Source organism: Ciconia boyciana, chromosome 7 (assembly GCF_034638445.1).
Source record: "Ciconia boyciana chromosome 7, ASM3463844v1, whole genome shotgun sequence".
Taxonomy (NCBI): Eukaryota; Metazoa; Chordata; class Aves; order Ciconiiformes; family Ciconiidae; genus Ciconia; species Ciconia boyciana.
In genome coordinates this window covers 1,141,523-1,159,039 of record NC_132940.1, presented here as the reverse complement: position 1 = coordinate 1,159,039, position 17,517 = coordinate 1,141,523, and the positions used below count along the sequence as shown (strand labels likewise).

At 45.1% G+C, this 17,517-nt stretch overlaps 1 protein-coding gene across 2 annotated transcripts in view; it reads right to left on the bottom strand.

Moving 5' to 3' along the window:
- The window catches only part of NEGR1 (neuronal growth regulator 1), a 302,027-nt gene that overhangs the window by 84,444 nt on the left and 200,066 nt on the right, over nucleotides 1–17,517 (bottom strand). For both annotated transcript variants that reach the window (XM_072867357.1, XM_072867358.1), the window contains exon 4: nucleotides 5,792–5,923. In XM_072867357.1, coding sequence (XP_072723458.1) covers nucleotides 5,792–5,923 — 132 coding nt within the window. The remainder of the gene's footprint in view (nucleotides 1–5,791; nucleotides 5,924–17,517) is intronic.

Below are 17,517 nucleotides of genomic sequence, written 5' to 3'. Positions count from 1 at the left end.
GAAAGGTGAGACTGATCTGTTCCTCAGAGGACAGGTGAGGAATGGGGTTGTAATTCTGCAAGGAAGGTTCACGTTGGACACTGTGCAAAGTGTTCCGTTAAGGGCTGTGATGGAGTAGAGTATGCTGACCTCGGAGCTGCCATCACTGGAGACACCTTATGGAGGGACTGGGCAAACATCTATTGACAACACTGATTCGGGGCATGACTTACAAGGTTAATACAGTTTTTACAGGTCATCATATAGTCTATTCGCTTCCGTTTTCCTTTTTCAATATTTTCAAGATCTAACGGAAAATATCTGTACAAAGGGATGCTGTTGCAAACAGCCATGTCTCAATATCTAGAATATTTTGTAGGTGGTAAACACAAACAATATAAAGATAACTCAAAATTTGGCAGATGAGCTTCTCTTCTGTAGACTGCAGCACATCAGAGGCAGAAGAACTGCTGCAGGTTGAGCCCAGGCTGCACTATGCATCATTTCCTTGGAAGCAACTTGTGCCAGAAAAACTACTTGAGAGTCCTGGCTCAGAAATGAAGACCTGTCCTCCCTCCTGCGCTGCCAGGAAGACCCCAAGACAGCCAAACCAACAGACCCGACAGGACCAGACCACACCAGTGCTTCCCAGTGCCAGCTGGGCTTCCTCAGCACAGGAACTGTAATTTTCACCTCCCTGGTAAGTACTGATGAATCTGGCCTTCAATTTGCAGCATGGCGGGGTTCATAAAGGCTGAAATTAAATTGTCTTTTAATTTCAACTGAATGGCTTTTTTCCTCTACAAAGCCACCAGATCTTAATTCAGTAGAGTCTGCAAGATCCAGCCTTAACATACAATTCTGTTCAACATACAATTACAGAAAACCAGACCCTTAGCGTATATTATCTGAAAAAAGGAATACTGCAATACAGATCCACTTTAAAAAGTCCACATTTGCTGTTTATTTAGGTAGTGACAATTTTACATGAATTAAAATAAATGCCAGTTTCATGATGCACACATCTTGCTCTTCATCTCAGCATGGCCTTAACACTTCTGAAGATTCTTGCGTTTAGCAACTGCCTTTAATATTTAAGTATTGCACTAATAAACCAGAGGAGAGTCAGCAAAGCTACAGTACCAGATGTACAGTTTCAGACCAGCTTTCAGATGACACATTAAAGTCTTGCTAATCCAGACACTGGTTCGTTCAGAGTGGGGTTCAATATAATAATCTATTAATAAATATTTGCTTTATAAGATGTAAATAGAAAATGCTAATAAGATTTACTTGTGAAATGAAATTGGATTATTTCTTACCTATTTTAACTTGATTTGGTGTAGTATTCCTTCTTCATAAACCAGAAGCCTCAATTTCCCCCTCCCCCCGCAAATTCAGGCAGACAAATGCACCCCAGATTCTCAGACCACCGTTTTTAAAAGGGAAGTTATGGGGGACAGACATAAGTTAAGTAGAAAATGTAGATTATGCAATATGAAGCAGTATAAAGAAAAAAACCCTGTAAAGATATTAGAGTTATAATTTATGTGCTGTAAGGCAGATAGCAAGCTGGTTGTTTATGTATGGTTGGAAGTTGCCCAGCCAAGAAACTTGAAATCCACGAAGTAATTTAAACCTGGTAATTTTCTTGTACATGCTTGGATGACTGAACAGCCGCTATATGCGAGGAATATCCATATTCAAAATTATGCTTATATCCACCATAGCCACTCAGGGCTCATTGATACATTCTATTAACTGGGCACAATAAAACCATGATTTATTCTACAGTTACCAGGTCCGCAGTAAAGAACGTTCCTTTTAATAACAGGGAAACGGTATTAAAAATTGCCAGAGGCAGCGGTTAAGCGATCATATTCATGCAAATGTAGCGCTGTACCGTCATCGTTCTGCGTGCTGGAGATCGTACATCAAGACGTCGCTGTATGGGACGCGGTGCAGGGACACAGAGGTGAAACGGGGATTACTCAGACTCTGAGATGAAGCGATGCTTCCCCAGCACGCAACTGTCCATACCCCGTCAGATCATAAGGGTGCGAGAGCGGGAGGTGAAGCGCAAGCCACACACGTGACTTCCAAGAGTATTTTCTATTGTGAGCGCTACGGGTGGGAAAGGCAATAGACATTTCGTGAAATTACAGGATCCCTGCAAGACTAAAGTAGGGGAGTTTGGTGTGCTGGTCACTGCTTCAGTGACGCTCGCTGAGGAACCAAATCTCAAGTCAGTCGAATTAAAGGTGTGGTGGAGGTACCTGGCAGATGGGCACAGCATCCCCGTACCAGAGGTACAACCACCGAATAACAGCAGGGTGGGCGAGGAGCAGCAGGGTGGGCGAGGAGCTGGTGCTGAGCCCACCTGGCAGGGCGTTAGCTGGGGAATTAAAGTCTGCAAACCCAGAGAAAATAAAGGAATGGGATTTGGGGGCGTGGGGGTGGTGTGTGAAATGGAGGGAGAAAGCCTTGCTCTTCATTAGTTTGTTGGACAAATGAACAGATATTTTCTTAAAAGAAGAAACAGGACTGAAGAACACTCAGCTAAGGAAACTTTGCCCAACCCAGGGTAACAAGAGGACCTGAAGGCTTCCTCTCTTCTTTTATATTTCTCTTGTTAAGATCTTTCCAGATTTAAAACTTTAAAATAAATTTGATAGACATTTCTTGTAAATAGTGCCTAGTAGACAAACCACAGCTCTAAATGCAATACTTAGCTTCTACTGACAGAAAGCTGCCCTGCCAGGCGAGGTAAACAGACAGCAAACGGGCATCATTCTGCTGGTTTGACTGCTCGCAGAACACCCCTTTTCGAACGGGGCTGCCCACGCTGAGGCACTGGGAAGCAAAGCTCCCCTCAGCAGCATCGGCCACCGCAGCGCGTCCCACCCACCACAAACCACACGCCCACGGGCTGACGATGGCAGGGCGAGCTCTCCCAGCGTCGGCCACCTCCGGCGCGACCCTCTCCTGAACGCCACGAGACATTTTTCTGCCTGGTCAGAACGGATGAGCATCATCATCAGGGAGCAGATGTTTGGAGTGCTTTTGCATTGTGCTTAACTGGCTAGGGGACAGCGTACAAATCCAAACAGAAGTGCATTAGCAATTAGCTGACTACAACAAATTATTCACGTATGCAAACTGTTTCATGCTGTAGCCAGATCCTAGTTTTACATTGCTTCAATTTTATTTTCCCCCCCTCCACTTTCTTCTTTAGTTGTAAGAAATATTAAAGAAAATACTCTGCACATCCCCAGTGCAGACTTAGAAGTTTGCCCAAATCTGGCATAAGGCCACGTGCCTCCACGCTACGGACAAGGACACTTCCAGCTTAGCCCAGGTAGCCGAATTGGGACAAAAATCAGCTTGGACGCTTTATTTACCGAGCTTGTTGGTTGATTTAGCAGTCTGTAACATGTTTCTCACTGCAGAGAGAGGTACCTTTACTCTGCGTGCTGCAGTCAAACCTGAGCACCTCTTGCTTGTCGTATACGCCAAGGAGGAGCATCAGCCACCCCACCTGCAGCCCAGCCTCTGCTGCTGGCTGCATGGGAGTCCTTGGTCCCGCTCCCAGCTGCCGCAGCAAGACCTTTGCTTGCCATGCAGACCTGCAGCGGTGGCTGGTGCAGAAACAAGCCACCGCTGCTCAGCTTCACCTTCCCAACACTGTCAGAGCTGATCTTTCCCACCTACAAAGACATCTGACAGACTCAAAACTCACGTTAAGAAAACGGTGAACTGAGGTCAGAAGCAGTTCCAGCTTTGACACAAACTGGGGTGCAGAGCACGCACCAACTAGCACATCAGCTGCACGTTGCGTTTAAGCTCGAGTTTTGGCTTTGGCCAGATAAGTTGGTGCTTTTATCTGAACTAGGGCTCATGCAAGCCTACATCCTGGTTCAGAAGGCAAGAAAGATTCTATGAGTTTACCACCTTCTCTGTGGTTCTTTTTTTAAATTAAAAATACCCCAAACACCAAAACAACCACTAAACAAGCCTACCAACTTTTCCCTTTCTGTGAACACTTTGAAAGCTCCTGAGACAGCTAGTTTCACCCTTATTAAAACCCCCATGATATGAAATAACACAGATGCAGTATTTGTTTCGCTAAAACTAGACTGAGCTCACCATTCTTTCTGGTCCCTATTGCAAGTTATTTATCTAACAACACAAAACATTTGAGGACAGCTTGTGTGAAAATTGTCACCCCCAAACACCCAGGGCACATCTATGCAAGTGTCTGCACAATTTCTCCTATTGACGATCTTTCAGTAGCAACATACTGCACAAAAAATAATGGTCACTTGTTCCATAGGACACCATCCGTCGTGTTTTTTCCTCCCACATAGCCCCTAGTTTTTAGGGCACTGCCTGCTTTCGGGAATTCAGCAAAGCTGATGTAGGCGGACACACATCAGCGAGAGCAAAGCAGCAGTGAGAACAGCGATGGACTCTGCATGAGCCTCCTCGAGCTGCTCTGCAGTTGAAATCTGTCCTTGTGACTTCTAAAGCAAGGACTGATGGTCACAGCCCATTATACCAGAGCCTCAGTGCAGAAGCCTCAGCAGCAGAGAGAAAGCAGGATCTGCATCCAGCGTCGCTAGCCCGCGCGACCAAGCAGTACAGAAAGCTGTCTGTGAGACCCAGCACACGATCGAGCTATTCTATAAGCATTAGTGCATTGATCCACCATGTTCCAGGACATCACAAACTACAAGTACCCTGATGTCATGTAAATGAGGAGAGTCCAGTCAGCTCCTGGACAGGGGAGCATCCCATGAGCACCCAGGTAGCACAACTAGCCCATCGGCGACCCGCCTGCAACAACCCACCTCCGCCTCTGCCCCAACCAGGGGACAAGGGGCTTTGCTACCTGCAGCGTATCAGTAGGGACGAGATCTGGGGAGGGAGACACAAAGCTGGGATCTCAAAAAATTGTAGCCAATAAGGATGCCACAGCAATTTTCAAACCAGAAACTGTTACAAGTTACAAGCTGGGTAACTGCACTTAACCTAAGAAAATTCGTAGTTAGAATGAATGAGAGTAATTATTCCTGTTTTCTTTCTTTTTTTTTTACATGTTGGAGGGAAAAAGAACACTCTTCTGAGCGTTTCATGTCATACCAAGTGCTAAACCAAATTCAGAACCAAGTCAGAAACACCGCCTCCATGTGAAAATCCCAGAAAGGCAGACCCGACGGGCTGCAGGGACAGGTAACAGGCTACCTCGCGGTTCCTGGCGTTACCCACCATCCACCAAGATCACAGCAGCAGGACTGCACAGCAGCAAAGTCCTCACAAACAACTTGCTGCCTCTACTGGGAGTACTTCAAATTTCCATGGACATTGATCGCCATCTAATCACCCAAACAGAATTTCAAAGAGTTATTCATCTCCTTATATGACTGTGCAACTGTGGCAAATTAAATCAGAAACACTTCAGCCCAACAACCACAACAGTCCTCAGAAGTTACTCAATGACTCAAACAATTACTCCAAAACCCGAGTCTCAGTACCACAGCCCGACGAGAGCACCTGCTACAGAGCCCGTGACAGCACGCCAGCACTAGTCCCCTAGCAGACAAAAGGAAGATTTGAACCTTAATCTTGTTTTCCCTTCCTTTGGTGAGACTAACTCGTACATCACGTAGCACAGGTCATTTTGCTACTGTAATACAAACACCAAAGCACACTACAATTTCACCACAAGCAGCAGGTCTCTGCATTAGACTTTTGATCTCAGCCGCATCCCTCTTCTCCATGGATTTAGTGATTAAAAAACAACTTGACTTACAGTTTACTGTGACTTTTACTTTTTTCACGTCTGGGACTGAGACATCGTTTTCTGCACTGCATTCATATTCCCCAGCCTGGTCTCTTGTAATTCCATAGATGTCCAGGTACTGTCCGCTCTCAAATGGTTTTGCTGAAATGAAATAATCAGAGAAAGAAATTACTGGAAGCTGAGCACAAAACACCTGAAGCTTCACCAACACCTGAACAGCAGTTGAAGGGTTTTGCTGGGTGCTGTGGATTACACGTGTCCAAGGGGAGCTGGGCAGCCACAGCAGCTTTCACGCAGAAACCCCAGCTCCAAGCCAAGCTGCAAACCCCCCCGAGCTCCTAGGGTTGGTCAAGGGTCCTCTCCTGACCGTGCCCCACAGATCCAGCTCAGCAGCCTCCAGAGCCATGACAGCAAGTTGCTAACGCAGCTCTGTACCTGAGGGGCTTCACAGAATATAAGAGTCCTCACTCAAAACCTTGCCTTAAGAGTTTCAGCATCCATTAGGGCTTATGGTTAGCACCTGGGTGGGCATCTGCCCCCCTACAGCGAGCAGAAGCAAAGCCAGCGATCAGGGCAAGCTAAAGGGACAAACCACCCAGCCCTGGAGCAGCTGATCCACCCCTGCTGCCGGTGGCCCCGGCGTCAGCTTCTCATCACAGGTGCCCTCACTTTTTAACAACCCTTTGGTCTTGTAGCTCTACATCAACCAGCTGGATATATACAAGGACAATAAACGGCACCAGCTGGAGGGCTCAGGCCCCCTGCACCCTGAGGGCTCTCAGAGCCAGACGTGTCCTGGAGGGAACCAGGGGCTGATCACCTCTAATGGGTGCCCATGGGTGCAAAATGGGGGGTCATTCCCACCCCCTGCCTCCGGGGGTGTAAGCCCTCTCAGGCTTGCTCACCACACCACTCAGTGCTTACATGTGGTGCCCTAATAAACATTGCATCATATTAATTAAAAATTAAATAATAGCTCTCCTCTCCCAAAGGACCCAAACCCATAAATAAGATCCTCGGTGTTTTTGCCTTGTTACACACGAATGAGGCCAATCTGTGTGAGCGCTACTGAAAATAGGTAGAGGTCTATCCACTGTAAAACAATATGAAGGCCAAACTGAAATATGCAACTCCTTGGTATGTTATATCTGAAACCATTAATTATTTTAGAGAGCAAGAACAGTTATATGATTGAAAAGCTAATTTATGCCCACTTGGCATAGAGTCACAGCACACATTTTGTAGTGTTCTAAATCCCAGTATCTCCCAGCTTTTCCCGACTGTGGTTCCTGCCTTGCAGTGAGCTCTCCAATATCCTTCGGACGAAAACTGCTGCCTGGTTCAAAGTGCTTCTTTCCCTGTCTTTCGAGCAGTGTGCTGTAGGTGGGGAGCAAATCAATTGTTTCATATTCCTCACAAGGCATTCACCACATAACAAACCAAAAAATGTTAAATATAATTTTTATCTTAAAACAATATATCATAGCAGTCATGACTACAGACGCTGGAAATTATAGGCCTAAAGGTTAAAAAGACTCGTTGAAAGTGTTTTCCCAGACAGACAAGCTTTTAATTGACTGTTAATAACTTTGCAACTTCTGGAGCAATGGCAAAAATCTGAACTGGGTAGTGAGAGCTAAGTAGAAGTATTATGTTCATGTCCATCACAGCAGTGAATTTCATTTGCTTATCTGTTCACGGATTAATGTTTGAAAGTGTGCAAGGTTCAAAACATCAATTATAACAGTGCATCGCTTAGCAAGATGGCACTCATTAATAAGCACGATATACCATGCCTGTCACGGGAAAGAGCCCAAGTAAGCCCTGGTTATGTAAAGTAGAAAGATAAGACTGAAATTGGAAAATTATTGTGAATTGAACTGAACATTCATAAAATGCAATGAAATAATTTATGGGATATGAGAAATTACGAGATAATTAATTTTTTTCTCTTCCATGTTGGGTGTAGGAACAAATTACGAGAAAACCCTTCCACCAACAAACCAGCTGTTACTGCTCACATCGTGGCCATCGTCCTGCTCCGCTTTGGCCAGGTTGAATCAATTTCTAGGAAAATTTTATTTACTATTGCTTTGAACAGCAGTGAAGGATGCAAAGCCCCTGCCTGCACGGGAGTGCCTGCCTGGACAGAGGAGAGACCTTCCAACGAGACTTCTGCTTTGTTTCTAATACCAAGAAAATTATATAAAATGCAAAATTCTCCTGTGTGTCAGGTTAAAAATTAATATTAAATCATGAGATTGTAATGCTCTCCGATGTCGGTACTTCCCTGGATATATTGGTGTGCACCAAAATATTGTACACTGAATCCTGGGAATAATTTATGATGTATCCTATCCCAATTCCCAACATCAGTGCGGAAAAAAGAAAAAAATATATCTCCAAGTACCTGGAATTTCATAAAAATAGTTATCTGTGTTTTGGAGTTAAGCTAAAACCAAACGTTCCCCGCTTTAAACTTTTGTTTTAATGTAAACACAGCACACCAGGGGATAGCCTAGTTTCTTGCCTCCCAGCTTGTGCTTTCTTAACAATTCCTGGACGGTAGCTGTGCTTCTGGCACGCGCGTTGCCACCTGAACGGGATAATGTTCAGCCTCAGCCGGGGTCAATACAGCCGCCACTCCGCACTGCCAGAAGTGACAGGTTTACGTATTCGGCACAATTCTGCTACGGCCTAAGCAGCATCAGTTCTCAGGCCTGGCAAGCAGTCATCCCTCCGGCTGCAAAATATCGACAGGAGCAGCGTCTGCAGGGAAAGCGAATGCGTATTCAGGTGCTGACACCAGCCAGCTTCGGGGTGCTGCTGTGGACCGAGAGGGCAGCACAGCACATTGCTACAGCTCAAATGCATCAGCGCTGCTGGGTGGAAGCTTAGTGGGAGTTCCTACAATAATTCCTATTGGAATGATTTGCAAAAATGCCCAGGAGCACTTTTCATAACCCTTGTATTTATAGGGAGCTTATGCTGAGCTATTAACCTAATTTATGCTGCAAACTATGCATGCATTTTTATAGTGCTGTAAACCCCACGTATTTTATGCAACTCACATACACAGTTGAAAATATTAAAATTAAGTCATTTTTAAACCCTCGTGTCTCCAGAATTTTGCATCCAGATCACATAAGAAAGCTTTTAGTAAATATTAAAGATAAATATTTTTCTTAGGGAATACATAGATACCGCGTTTCATCTTTCCTATTCGTCTGCACAGTATTTCATCTTCTTCAGCTTGCTTTTAGTTCTAGAGATTTCCCATGGCTGTGTGGGAGAACTTAAATCGTGTTATGTGAAAGATATATGCATAAGTATATGTAAGCGTATTTATGTTACATTGCATGCACATCCACCTCAAAAAAGAATATTCATGAGCAGTAGGGAGAAAAAATTGTGTATGAAGACACTGGTGAATGAAGACGAGTTTCAGCGGACAACTCAGTTTTCTCACTGTTTTTTTCTGTGATGTCTTACAGCCTGGGGCAACCACACCTTGCTCTGTCCTTCTGCGGACGATGTGCATTTTATGGGCCTGGCGTGGTTTAACCCCAGTCAGCAACTGAGCACCACACAGCCGCTTGCTCACCCTCAGAGCCCCCCGCCCCGCTGGGATGGGGGAGAAAATCGGAAAAAAAGTAAAACCCGTGGGTTGAGATAAAGACAGTTTAATAGGACAGCAGAGGAAGAGATAATAATAATAATAATAATAATAACAATAACAACAACAACAACAACAACAATAATAATAATAATAATATAATGATGATGATGATCGTGATGATAAAAGAATGTACAAAACAAGTGATGCACAATGCAATTGCTCGCTGCCCACTGACCAATGCCCATCCCATCCCGAGCAGCGATCGCCGCCCCCGGCCAGCTCCCCCAGTCTCTATACTGAGCATGACGCCGTATGGTCTGGAATAGCCCTTTGGGCAGCGGGGGTCAGCTGGCCCGGCTGTGCCCCCTCCCAGCTCCTTGTGCGCCCGGCAGAGCACGGGGAGCTGAAAAGCCCTTGCCCAGTGTGAGCACTGCTCAGCAACAACTAAACCGTCAGCGTGTTATCAACATTATTCTCATCCTAAATCCAAAACACAGCACTGCACCAGCTACTAGGAAGAAAATTAACTCCATCCCAGCTGAAACCAGGACAGGACCCTATCAAGATGTCAGGAACATGTCTGGCTGGCTTTCCTGGCCATAAAGCCAAAATAATTATCAGATTTGAATTCTGAGAAAAAGAAATCTGGAAGGTTCATTAGCACCAGTCCATCAGCCTGAGGTTGTGCCAGCCAAGATCTTTGATCAAAGATGGGAAAAAACTGTTGAAGTAAAAAACCATAAATGTGAGAGTGCCTCATGTCCGAGGCCATTCCTGATGGGTTTTTCAGAAGATCTCTTAACGAGACTTACTGATACACATAATGATATGTAAGTAATCTGCTCTGGATATCTTAGGTTACAGGATCAGGTTCTCTAACCAGGAAGGGAAACGCCTGTGAAGCTAAGCTTGAACACCTATTTTCTGCTGCTGCCATGTGATATGATGCCTAATAAATCATCACACTTGTTATTCCTCAGGAGAGCACAAAATTAAAACTGTGTTTTCTTACCACGCATATGGTATCTGGCATCAGGTGTAGCACACGTACACATTGCCATATGGACCAGTTCTCAAAAGCTTGGACGGATGAATTTTGCAAGGGCAGCATTTTCCTCCCCTGGTGTTAAACATAAGTCAGTAGGATGAAAAATCTGGTGCAAGTCCAGGGTAGCTCTGAAAAACTCTGAGGACTTCATCTGGGCCAAGGGGGATTTTTTTTTTTTCTTCCTTATTCACCAGGATATTAAATAACTACAATATAGCCCCCGTTTCTGAACTGTCAAACCTGTTCCGTGCTCAGGACTGGCTTTTATGACCCAATCTTTGAGACATCTCATCCTCCAGCGGAGAGCGAAGACCCTCATAGGACTGGGAGAGCGGGGAGCACGAGGCTGCGCTGATGCCAGTCCTGGTTTATCAGGGACTCGGGACACTTCAGAGGTGCACATGAGACTGCTCGGAGCCTGGTGATCTGTCTCCAACAGAGCGGGGGAGCGAAGATGCCAGCATGGGCTCATCCTCACGTGTACTGCCTCAACGATGAGGTCTGGGCTCAGTATGAGAGAACAGAAGGTGGTCTCCAGTGACGATGCCTTCATGATGCCATCTGATTATCACCAGATGCTTTAAGTAGCCACTAATCTGTAAGGTCCTTCTTGATCTCAGAGGCTGGGAGGAGATACAGGATCAAGGGCACAAGGAGGCACCTGGACATGAGTTGCCATGGGATGCTGAGAACAATATAAAGTCTAAACAATTGGATTCACCCAGAGGAATGGTCTGAAGCCATTTCTGCTACTCATTATGGGTTCTGGATTTAAAGTTACACCAAATGCTGTAATTGGATAGTGTATAGTCCTCTCCAAGGAACTGCAGGTAATCTGAACAGCTCGCTGCCTGGTAGGAGAATGGCCCTATCACATTAGGGACCATTTAAACATTGATCGCTTAAGGCCATTTAGCTTTAGAGAAGCCATGCTCCATGTTTGAAAAGAAAAATCAGGTAAAATGTAAAGAAAAAAGTATCAAAACCTGACAGATAAATTGAGGGCTGGACGAGATCTCCCAGCTGACGACATGAAACAAGAAAAGCAAGTAGAGCAATTTTGTAAGAAAGACATGCTGATAAAAGAAGAGAGATGTGAACACAGATTGACAAAAGTTAAAAGTTTCAGAGGTGGAGACATTAAACAAGGTTACATCTGTGCGTGAAACATATAGGTACGGAGAGAAGCATTTGGAGAGCTGGCTGTGTGCATGCTCCTAGTGTGGGCAATGCAAATCTCAGCCAGTTATCAAGTGACGTTGTGTGCAGAGGGTAGAGGTTGGTCCTACAAGAGAAGATGTCACAGCTAATTTTCCTCATTCTCTAAAGTTACATCAGTTTCTGTCCCTGCGCAGAACCGCTGCCGTGCTGCACTCTGTGTCTGAGATTCATGGAGCTGTGATGTTTTGGAGTAAGATTGAATTTCCTCTTTGCAGACTTCAAGCCAGGGAACACATGATCAGCTCATACTCCAGAATATGGACTGACTTTTCTGCATTAGCGGATGAGTATTAATATAAAGGAGAGCCAGCTCCATTTTAATACTTGAGGAGAAGATACGGTCAACCAGATGTTACTTTGGAAGAGAAAAAACCACTTGAGATAGGTGGTAGATTTGTCTACGTGTTACGTCTTCTGGATATTTAGTTTCATGAATATCAGACTGCACTCTGATTTTTGTGGATCTGTTCAAAGCTCTGTGCTGCTTGCAGAAGGCAGAGGTATAAGTGCAGTCTGCGGCAAATGCCAGTTTTTTCACTGGAAGACGACAACCCATAGCAGGCAGATCATCTCTCTGTATCACGACATGCAAAGCACCCTTTGGCAGGAGAGGGGATGCAAGAGATCCTCTTACACAGAGGCTGCTGGGTCTTCTGCAGCAAATAGCTGAACGTGAGCATCTTCAGTCTGAAACCAGCCTAAAAAACCTTTCTCTGCACAACAAAAAATTAAAACCATGTCGGGAAGAACAAGGCAATGATCTTTAATAAGAAAGCTACATGATTAAATCTCACTTGGGCTTATTTATAATTCATAGCACTTAATGTGAGGATTTGCCTCTTGGGAAGAGGATAATTATTCCCAATAAAGCTCCACACCTGCGGCAGCTTTGGGAAGAGACTTGGTCCGTCCATCGGTCAGCCGGAGGCTGCGGGAGCCCGGGGCTGGGGAGCAGGAGGGATGGGGGACAGGAGGAGCCCGGACGGTGCCCCCCAGGCGTTCACCCTGGGGTAGAGGACTGCGGTCACAGCTTTTCTCATGTCTCATGGCTTTATAACATTCCTATTGCTATATCAAAACGATGCACTGCAAGTGACAGCCTAGTATTTATCTACTGATTATCTGTTTGGCTCAAATACATTTGTTGCTCCCTTCCCTTTTATATGACTTTTCCGTCTGCAGTTTGGTGAAACTGGAGGCATTACTAGAGTTAAATGAATCATTAATGACTATTTTTTCCATATTTCTTTTTACCCCTCAAAAGCTACACCAATTCTTTGTAAAATGTGCATTTAAAAAATAATTCTTAATAAGTTTAAAATATGATTTGGCCATAAAAATGCCCAGAAGAAATGATTCTGGGAAATAAAACGGGAGATACTGCAGGCACGGTCGGGATGAATGTGGCATCTGCTGTTCGTTCGCTGTCACCTCCCTGCAGCGTCTGTCTTCACCTGCCTGCCTGCCTGCAGCCCTCCCGGAGGGGACGGCCCCAGAGGCTGGAACACCCTCGTCACAAAGTGCTCCAGCCACCGCCTCGCTACCAACACCCACCACTAACGTGCGGCAAGGTAGAAATAACAGTAACAAAAATCATAACAATAAAAAATTCTAACAGAGTATTTGAAAAGTAAAATAGAAAATAAGAGCATCTCATTGGATTTTTGAGATCGCCTGTTACTTTTCTCTAAAAAGTTGTGCAAGCCCCAAAATTGGCACGCTCTGTTCAGAAGACCAGTATCTCCCAAAATAGCCATGAGGGACGCTCTATCAAAGGAAGGGGAAAGAGGGTGAAATCTACAGTTGCTTGGTTTGGTTTTGAACATTAAAGATTTTGGTTCACTGAATATCTTCTATGATTCATAAATTGCTCACTCAAAAGTACAGTACTTCTCAAATAAAAATGAACTAATATCTGAGGGAATAAACTAAGCATGTATTAAAATTCTAATTTTCATAGCATTTTATGAGTTATTAATGAGTTCATCTACTTTTATTGAAAAGCGAGAAATACTTTCCATTTGTTACAAAATCATCAAAAAATTAATACTTATTTCTGTGCAATGCTTTTGTACGGTTTTAGTTGAAACCTCCGTATTTCGCTAAGATTGCAATCTTACTCTCGTTTCTCAGTTCCTTCACAAAGACCCAATTATTTGACCATCTTAGTTTGATTATTCTTCTCCTGACAACTGTATTTTAACAAGAATTTTTTTCAGGCTATTTAAAGATTTTAAGAAGACATGAGGATTTCTAGGAATACCTTTAATTGTTCCTGAAGGGATGCTCAAACTTCTGGAACGGTCCCGATAAAAATGACATTTTTCTGAGAAGTCTTCCTCAGAAACCTCCTGACCACAGACAGTGTAATGTCACTTGACCCCAGAGCAACGGACCTTGGTGCTGAATGTCACTTAATTGGATCCTAATACTCCATGTATCTCCCAAGAATGGTACTTACAAGTATCGTTAAAAAAAAAAAAAAAGGCCAAAAGTCCCATAACCTGAAACCAAAAGACACCGTCTTTTGTACGGGAGAGGTGTGATTTTGGAGGTTCCTTATTTTTTCTTTATCCAAAGGCCAAGGAAAGAATCACAACAAGCAGTTTATATTGCGTGCTAGTGTTTGCAGTGCTGTCTTTAAACTGTTAATTAATCCCCTCATTTACTCCGCATAGAGCTCCAGACCATTTCCCCTTGAGTTCTTGGGAAGCTGCCAGCTGTGTGTTTGATATCAGGGAACAGGATTTAATGACATGCGATGCCTTTACCAACTGAAAAACTTCCTTTCAGGATCACGAGCCAGGCCATTAAATTTGTATAAAATATTAATCACAAAACTTCAAGTCCCCAAACGGTAGTAGCATGGACCAATCCATCTACGCAATCACCATGTGCCCATCCCTGTGATATTTAGCTGTCCCACGCACAATATTTTTCTCACGCAAGGGCTGATGAAGGACCCTGAGTCCCCCACCCAGACGGCCCATGTCCCAGGGACACGCGTTTTGGGTGTTTTCCAGGGAGTTTTTGTTCAGCCACGCACAGGACCAGCTCCTTGCAGCAGGTTTGCAGCTGAGGAAGCGCTCGGGTAGGAAGCAGCAGTACAAGTTGTTGCATTTAGGGTGTTCAACCACCCAACTAGCTTTATGTGCCGAGAGGCGTGCACTGCAGTCGCTCGTCCTCTGCTGGATGAATAGCGCTGATTTCTGCAACCGGACTAACTGCTCAGGCGCCCAGCCCCAGCTGGTGTGAGCAGCAGCCCAAAGCGCTGGTGCCGTGCCTTCGGCGCTAACAGGGAAACCTATCAGGCCACCGGACTGGAAGATTTCCTGACTCCTGGGGGCCCTGGCCAGAGCTGCTGGTTTGGAGAAGCAGGCATCCCCGTTCCATAAAAAATGCCAAGCCACGGGCTTGTGTAAAGTACTGAAACACGGAGCTATAAGCCCAGAGCTGAGCGCCGAGCAGCTTCCTCAAACGGCACAGAATGAGAGGGGGTGCAGAAAAAGAAGGGGTGTTCTCCATAAAGCCAGTTTAGGAGCCAGAGACGAAGGCTTTGTAAAACCCAAAGGCATCTGAGCCTTAAATTAATGTTACCTTTGTCAGCGTAATATGCTGGCATCAAAGGTGTTACTTCTGAAATCAGCTGGTGCCAACATCTACAACATGCAGCCAAGAGGCAATTTGCAGGTTTCTCTGGTGGCTCTGGACAGCTGAGAGCACAGCCCTGTCCTTCCCCCCTCCCGAAGCCGGGATAGACATCGTCGGCAGATGCCAGGGACCAAGGGGAGTGGAAGAGGAGCAGACAGCTATGGGCAGGAGTCCCCTGCTTATCTCCTCTCCTCGCCTCCCCCGCACAAGTAAAACCTCCCTGATCGCGGTCAATCTTAGCCTGTCACTGCTGATCGTCCCTGCCCTGCTCTGTCTCTGAAGGTTTCCTGGCTTGTCTCCAAACGCTTCCAGCTCGGTTGCAAGGAACAGATGTTTCAGCTCAGTCCAGTAATGCTTCACCTGACCGAGGAGCACAGCGCTGGTGCCCGTAATGAAGCTGTTGCCTGCAAGATGAGTAATGATGGCATAAGGGAGGCACATCACTGTCATTGCTGATCAGGTTAAATCACTGAATTATTTTACATTCCGCTTCTTAGACACCTAAAGGGAACTAGCTTCGCTTTTGGTCTAATGCAGCAATAAATCTACCTCACTTTAGGAAAGGTGGCTGCACGTCATTGCCATTTGGGATGCCACATCTCGAGTAGGGCAGGAGCTCGCTCCCGCCTGCAGCCCGCGAGTATATCACTGGGTCCGGCCTCAAAGGTTCATCTCCTGCAGGACATCACCTTGATGAAGTGACAGCTCCCTATGAGAAATCCCTTCGCTACTTGTAGGGCTCTTACCAAGCTGTCGGGGAAGTGCGATGCGCGATGGGATCACTTGGAGAGGGAGACAATGGAACAGCGACTCCAGGCATTGCAAACCCAAACCCACGAACCAGGAAACAATAACGGCCAATTTTAAGCTCTCCGGGACAAAGCAGCTCGAGTGAAAGAGGTCTTTTCAGCTGGCAGTATTGCCAGGCTGGTTGAAGTGCCCGCTAATTGGCCTTTGAATTACAGAGTTGGGAAGATGTGGTGCGATAGCGAGATCCTTCACCCAACTTGATTAGTGCTGGGAGTAGCTTCACGGTGCAAAGGCAGCAGCGAAGCGGAGGGTGGGTGAGAGCAGCTTCTCATAGGTCAAAAATTAAACCACGCACAATTGCAAATATCTTAGAGGGAGACAGTGGTGTGAAATAACCCTCACCAGCAATGATACCTGTTCAATTTTTAGAATTTAGTAGGACAAAAGACACAAGCCAGAAGCTCTTGTTTCTAAAATTTGCAGTTTTAAAACTGTTTTGAAGCAAGAGAGGGAGCATTTTAAAAGACAAGCTCACACTTCGTACACACACAAAGCCCTGGGAATCTGATAATAATTCATGTCAGTGAAGTATTTTCAGCCTGAAAATCCAGGTTCAGAGTATTTGCACTTCAACAAAATACTTACTTCTGTCACGTGTGGATAACATCTGAAAAACAGTGGTTCTCTAGCAGAAGTGCAAGTGGAACAAAATATTTGGCATTAGCTTGCTCAGATCAAGCTTTGTTTGTTTCTTAGGATTTGGAAGTTTTAAAAAAGCCTCTTTGCTTCTCCCTCCGCAGTATCAGCTTTCTGCAGCAGTCTGCTTCAGGAAGGGTCTTGCAGGGATCACACTCTGCCTGTTCAGGGACTAGCATTGCCTTTTGTCCTGTAATTGAATTGAATTGGCTCTTAGACTCATTCTTCCCAGACAGCCCTATCGTTTGAGTGCTTTGAAGATGTATTACACTAATATATCGTCAGAACGACATTGCTATGATGATACATTAATGCAATACATCTTCACAGCTTTAGGGCTGTCCAGAAACAATAGGAAGGGCACTCGATTCAGTTCAGTCGTATCACACTCATGCACGCACGCCCAGGCGGCAAATGAAATGTGCTGGAGAAGGAAAGGAGTCATCATGTGAATATGTTCAAACCTAAATTCAGGCTAATTTCTGGGTAAGTGTAGCTTTCCTTGGTGTTAGAGAAAAATCTGTGATTTTGCATGTGCTAAACAGTTCTTGCAGGGGTTTTGGGGGGTTTGTTGGGTTATTTTGGAAACACTTCAGTGTCACCATTCTCTGGAAACAGGACTAAATGAACAACAAGAGTGTCCTGGTGCTAGGGATTTGCCTTTCACTCGACATGGGAAAATTCAGCTAAATTCACAGGTTCTGAAAATCTGCTCTCCCAAACGCATGCATATACATACATCCAGTTCAT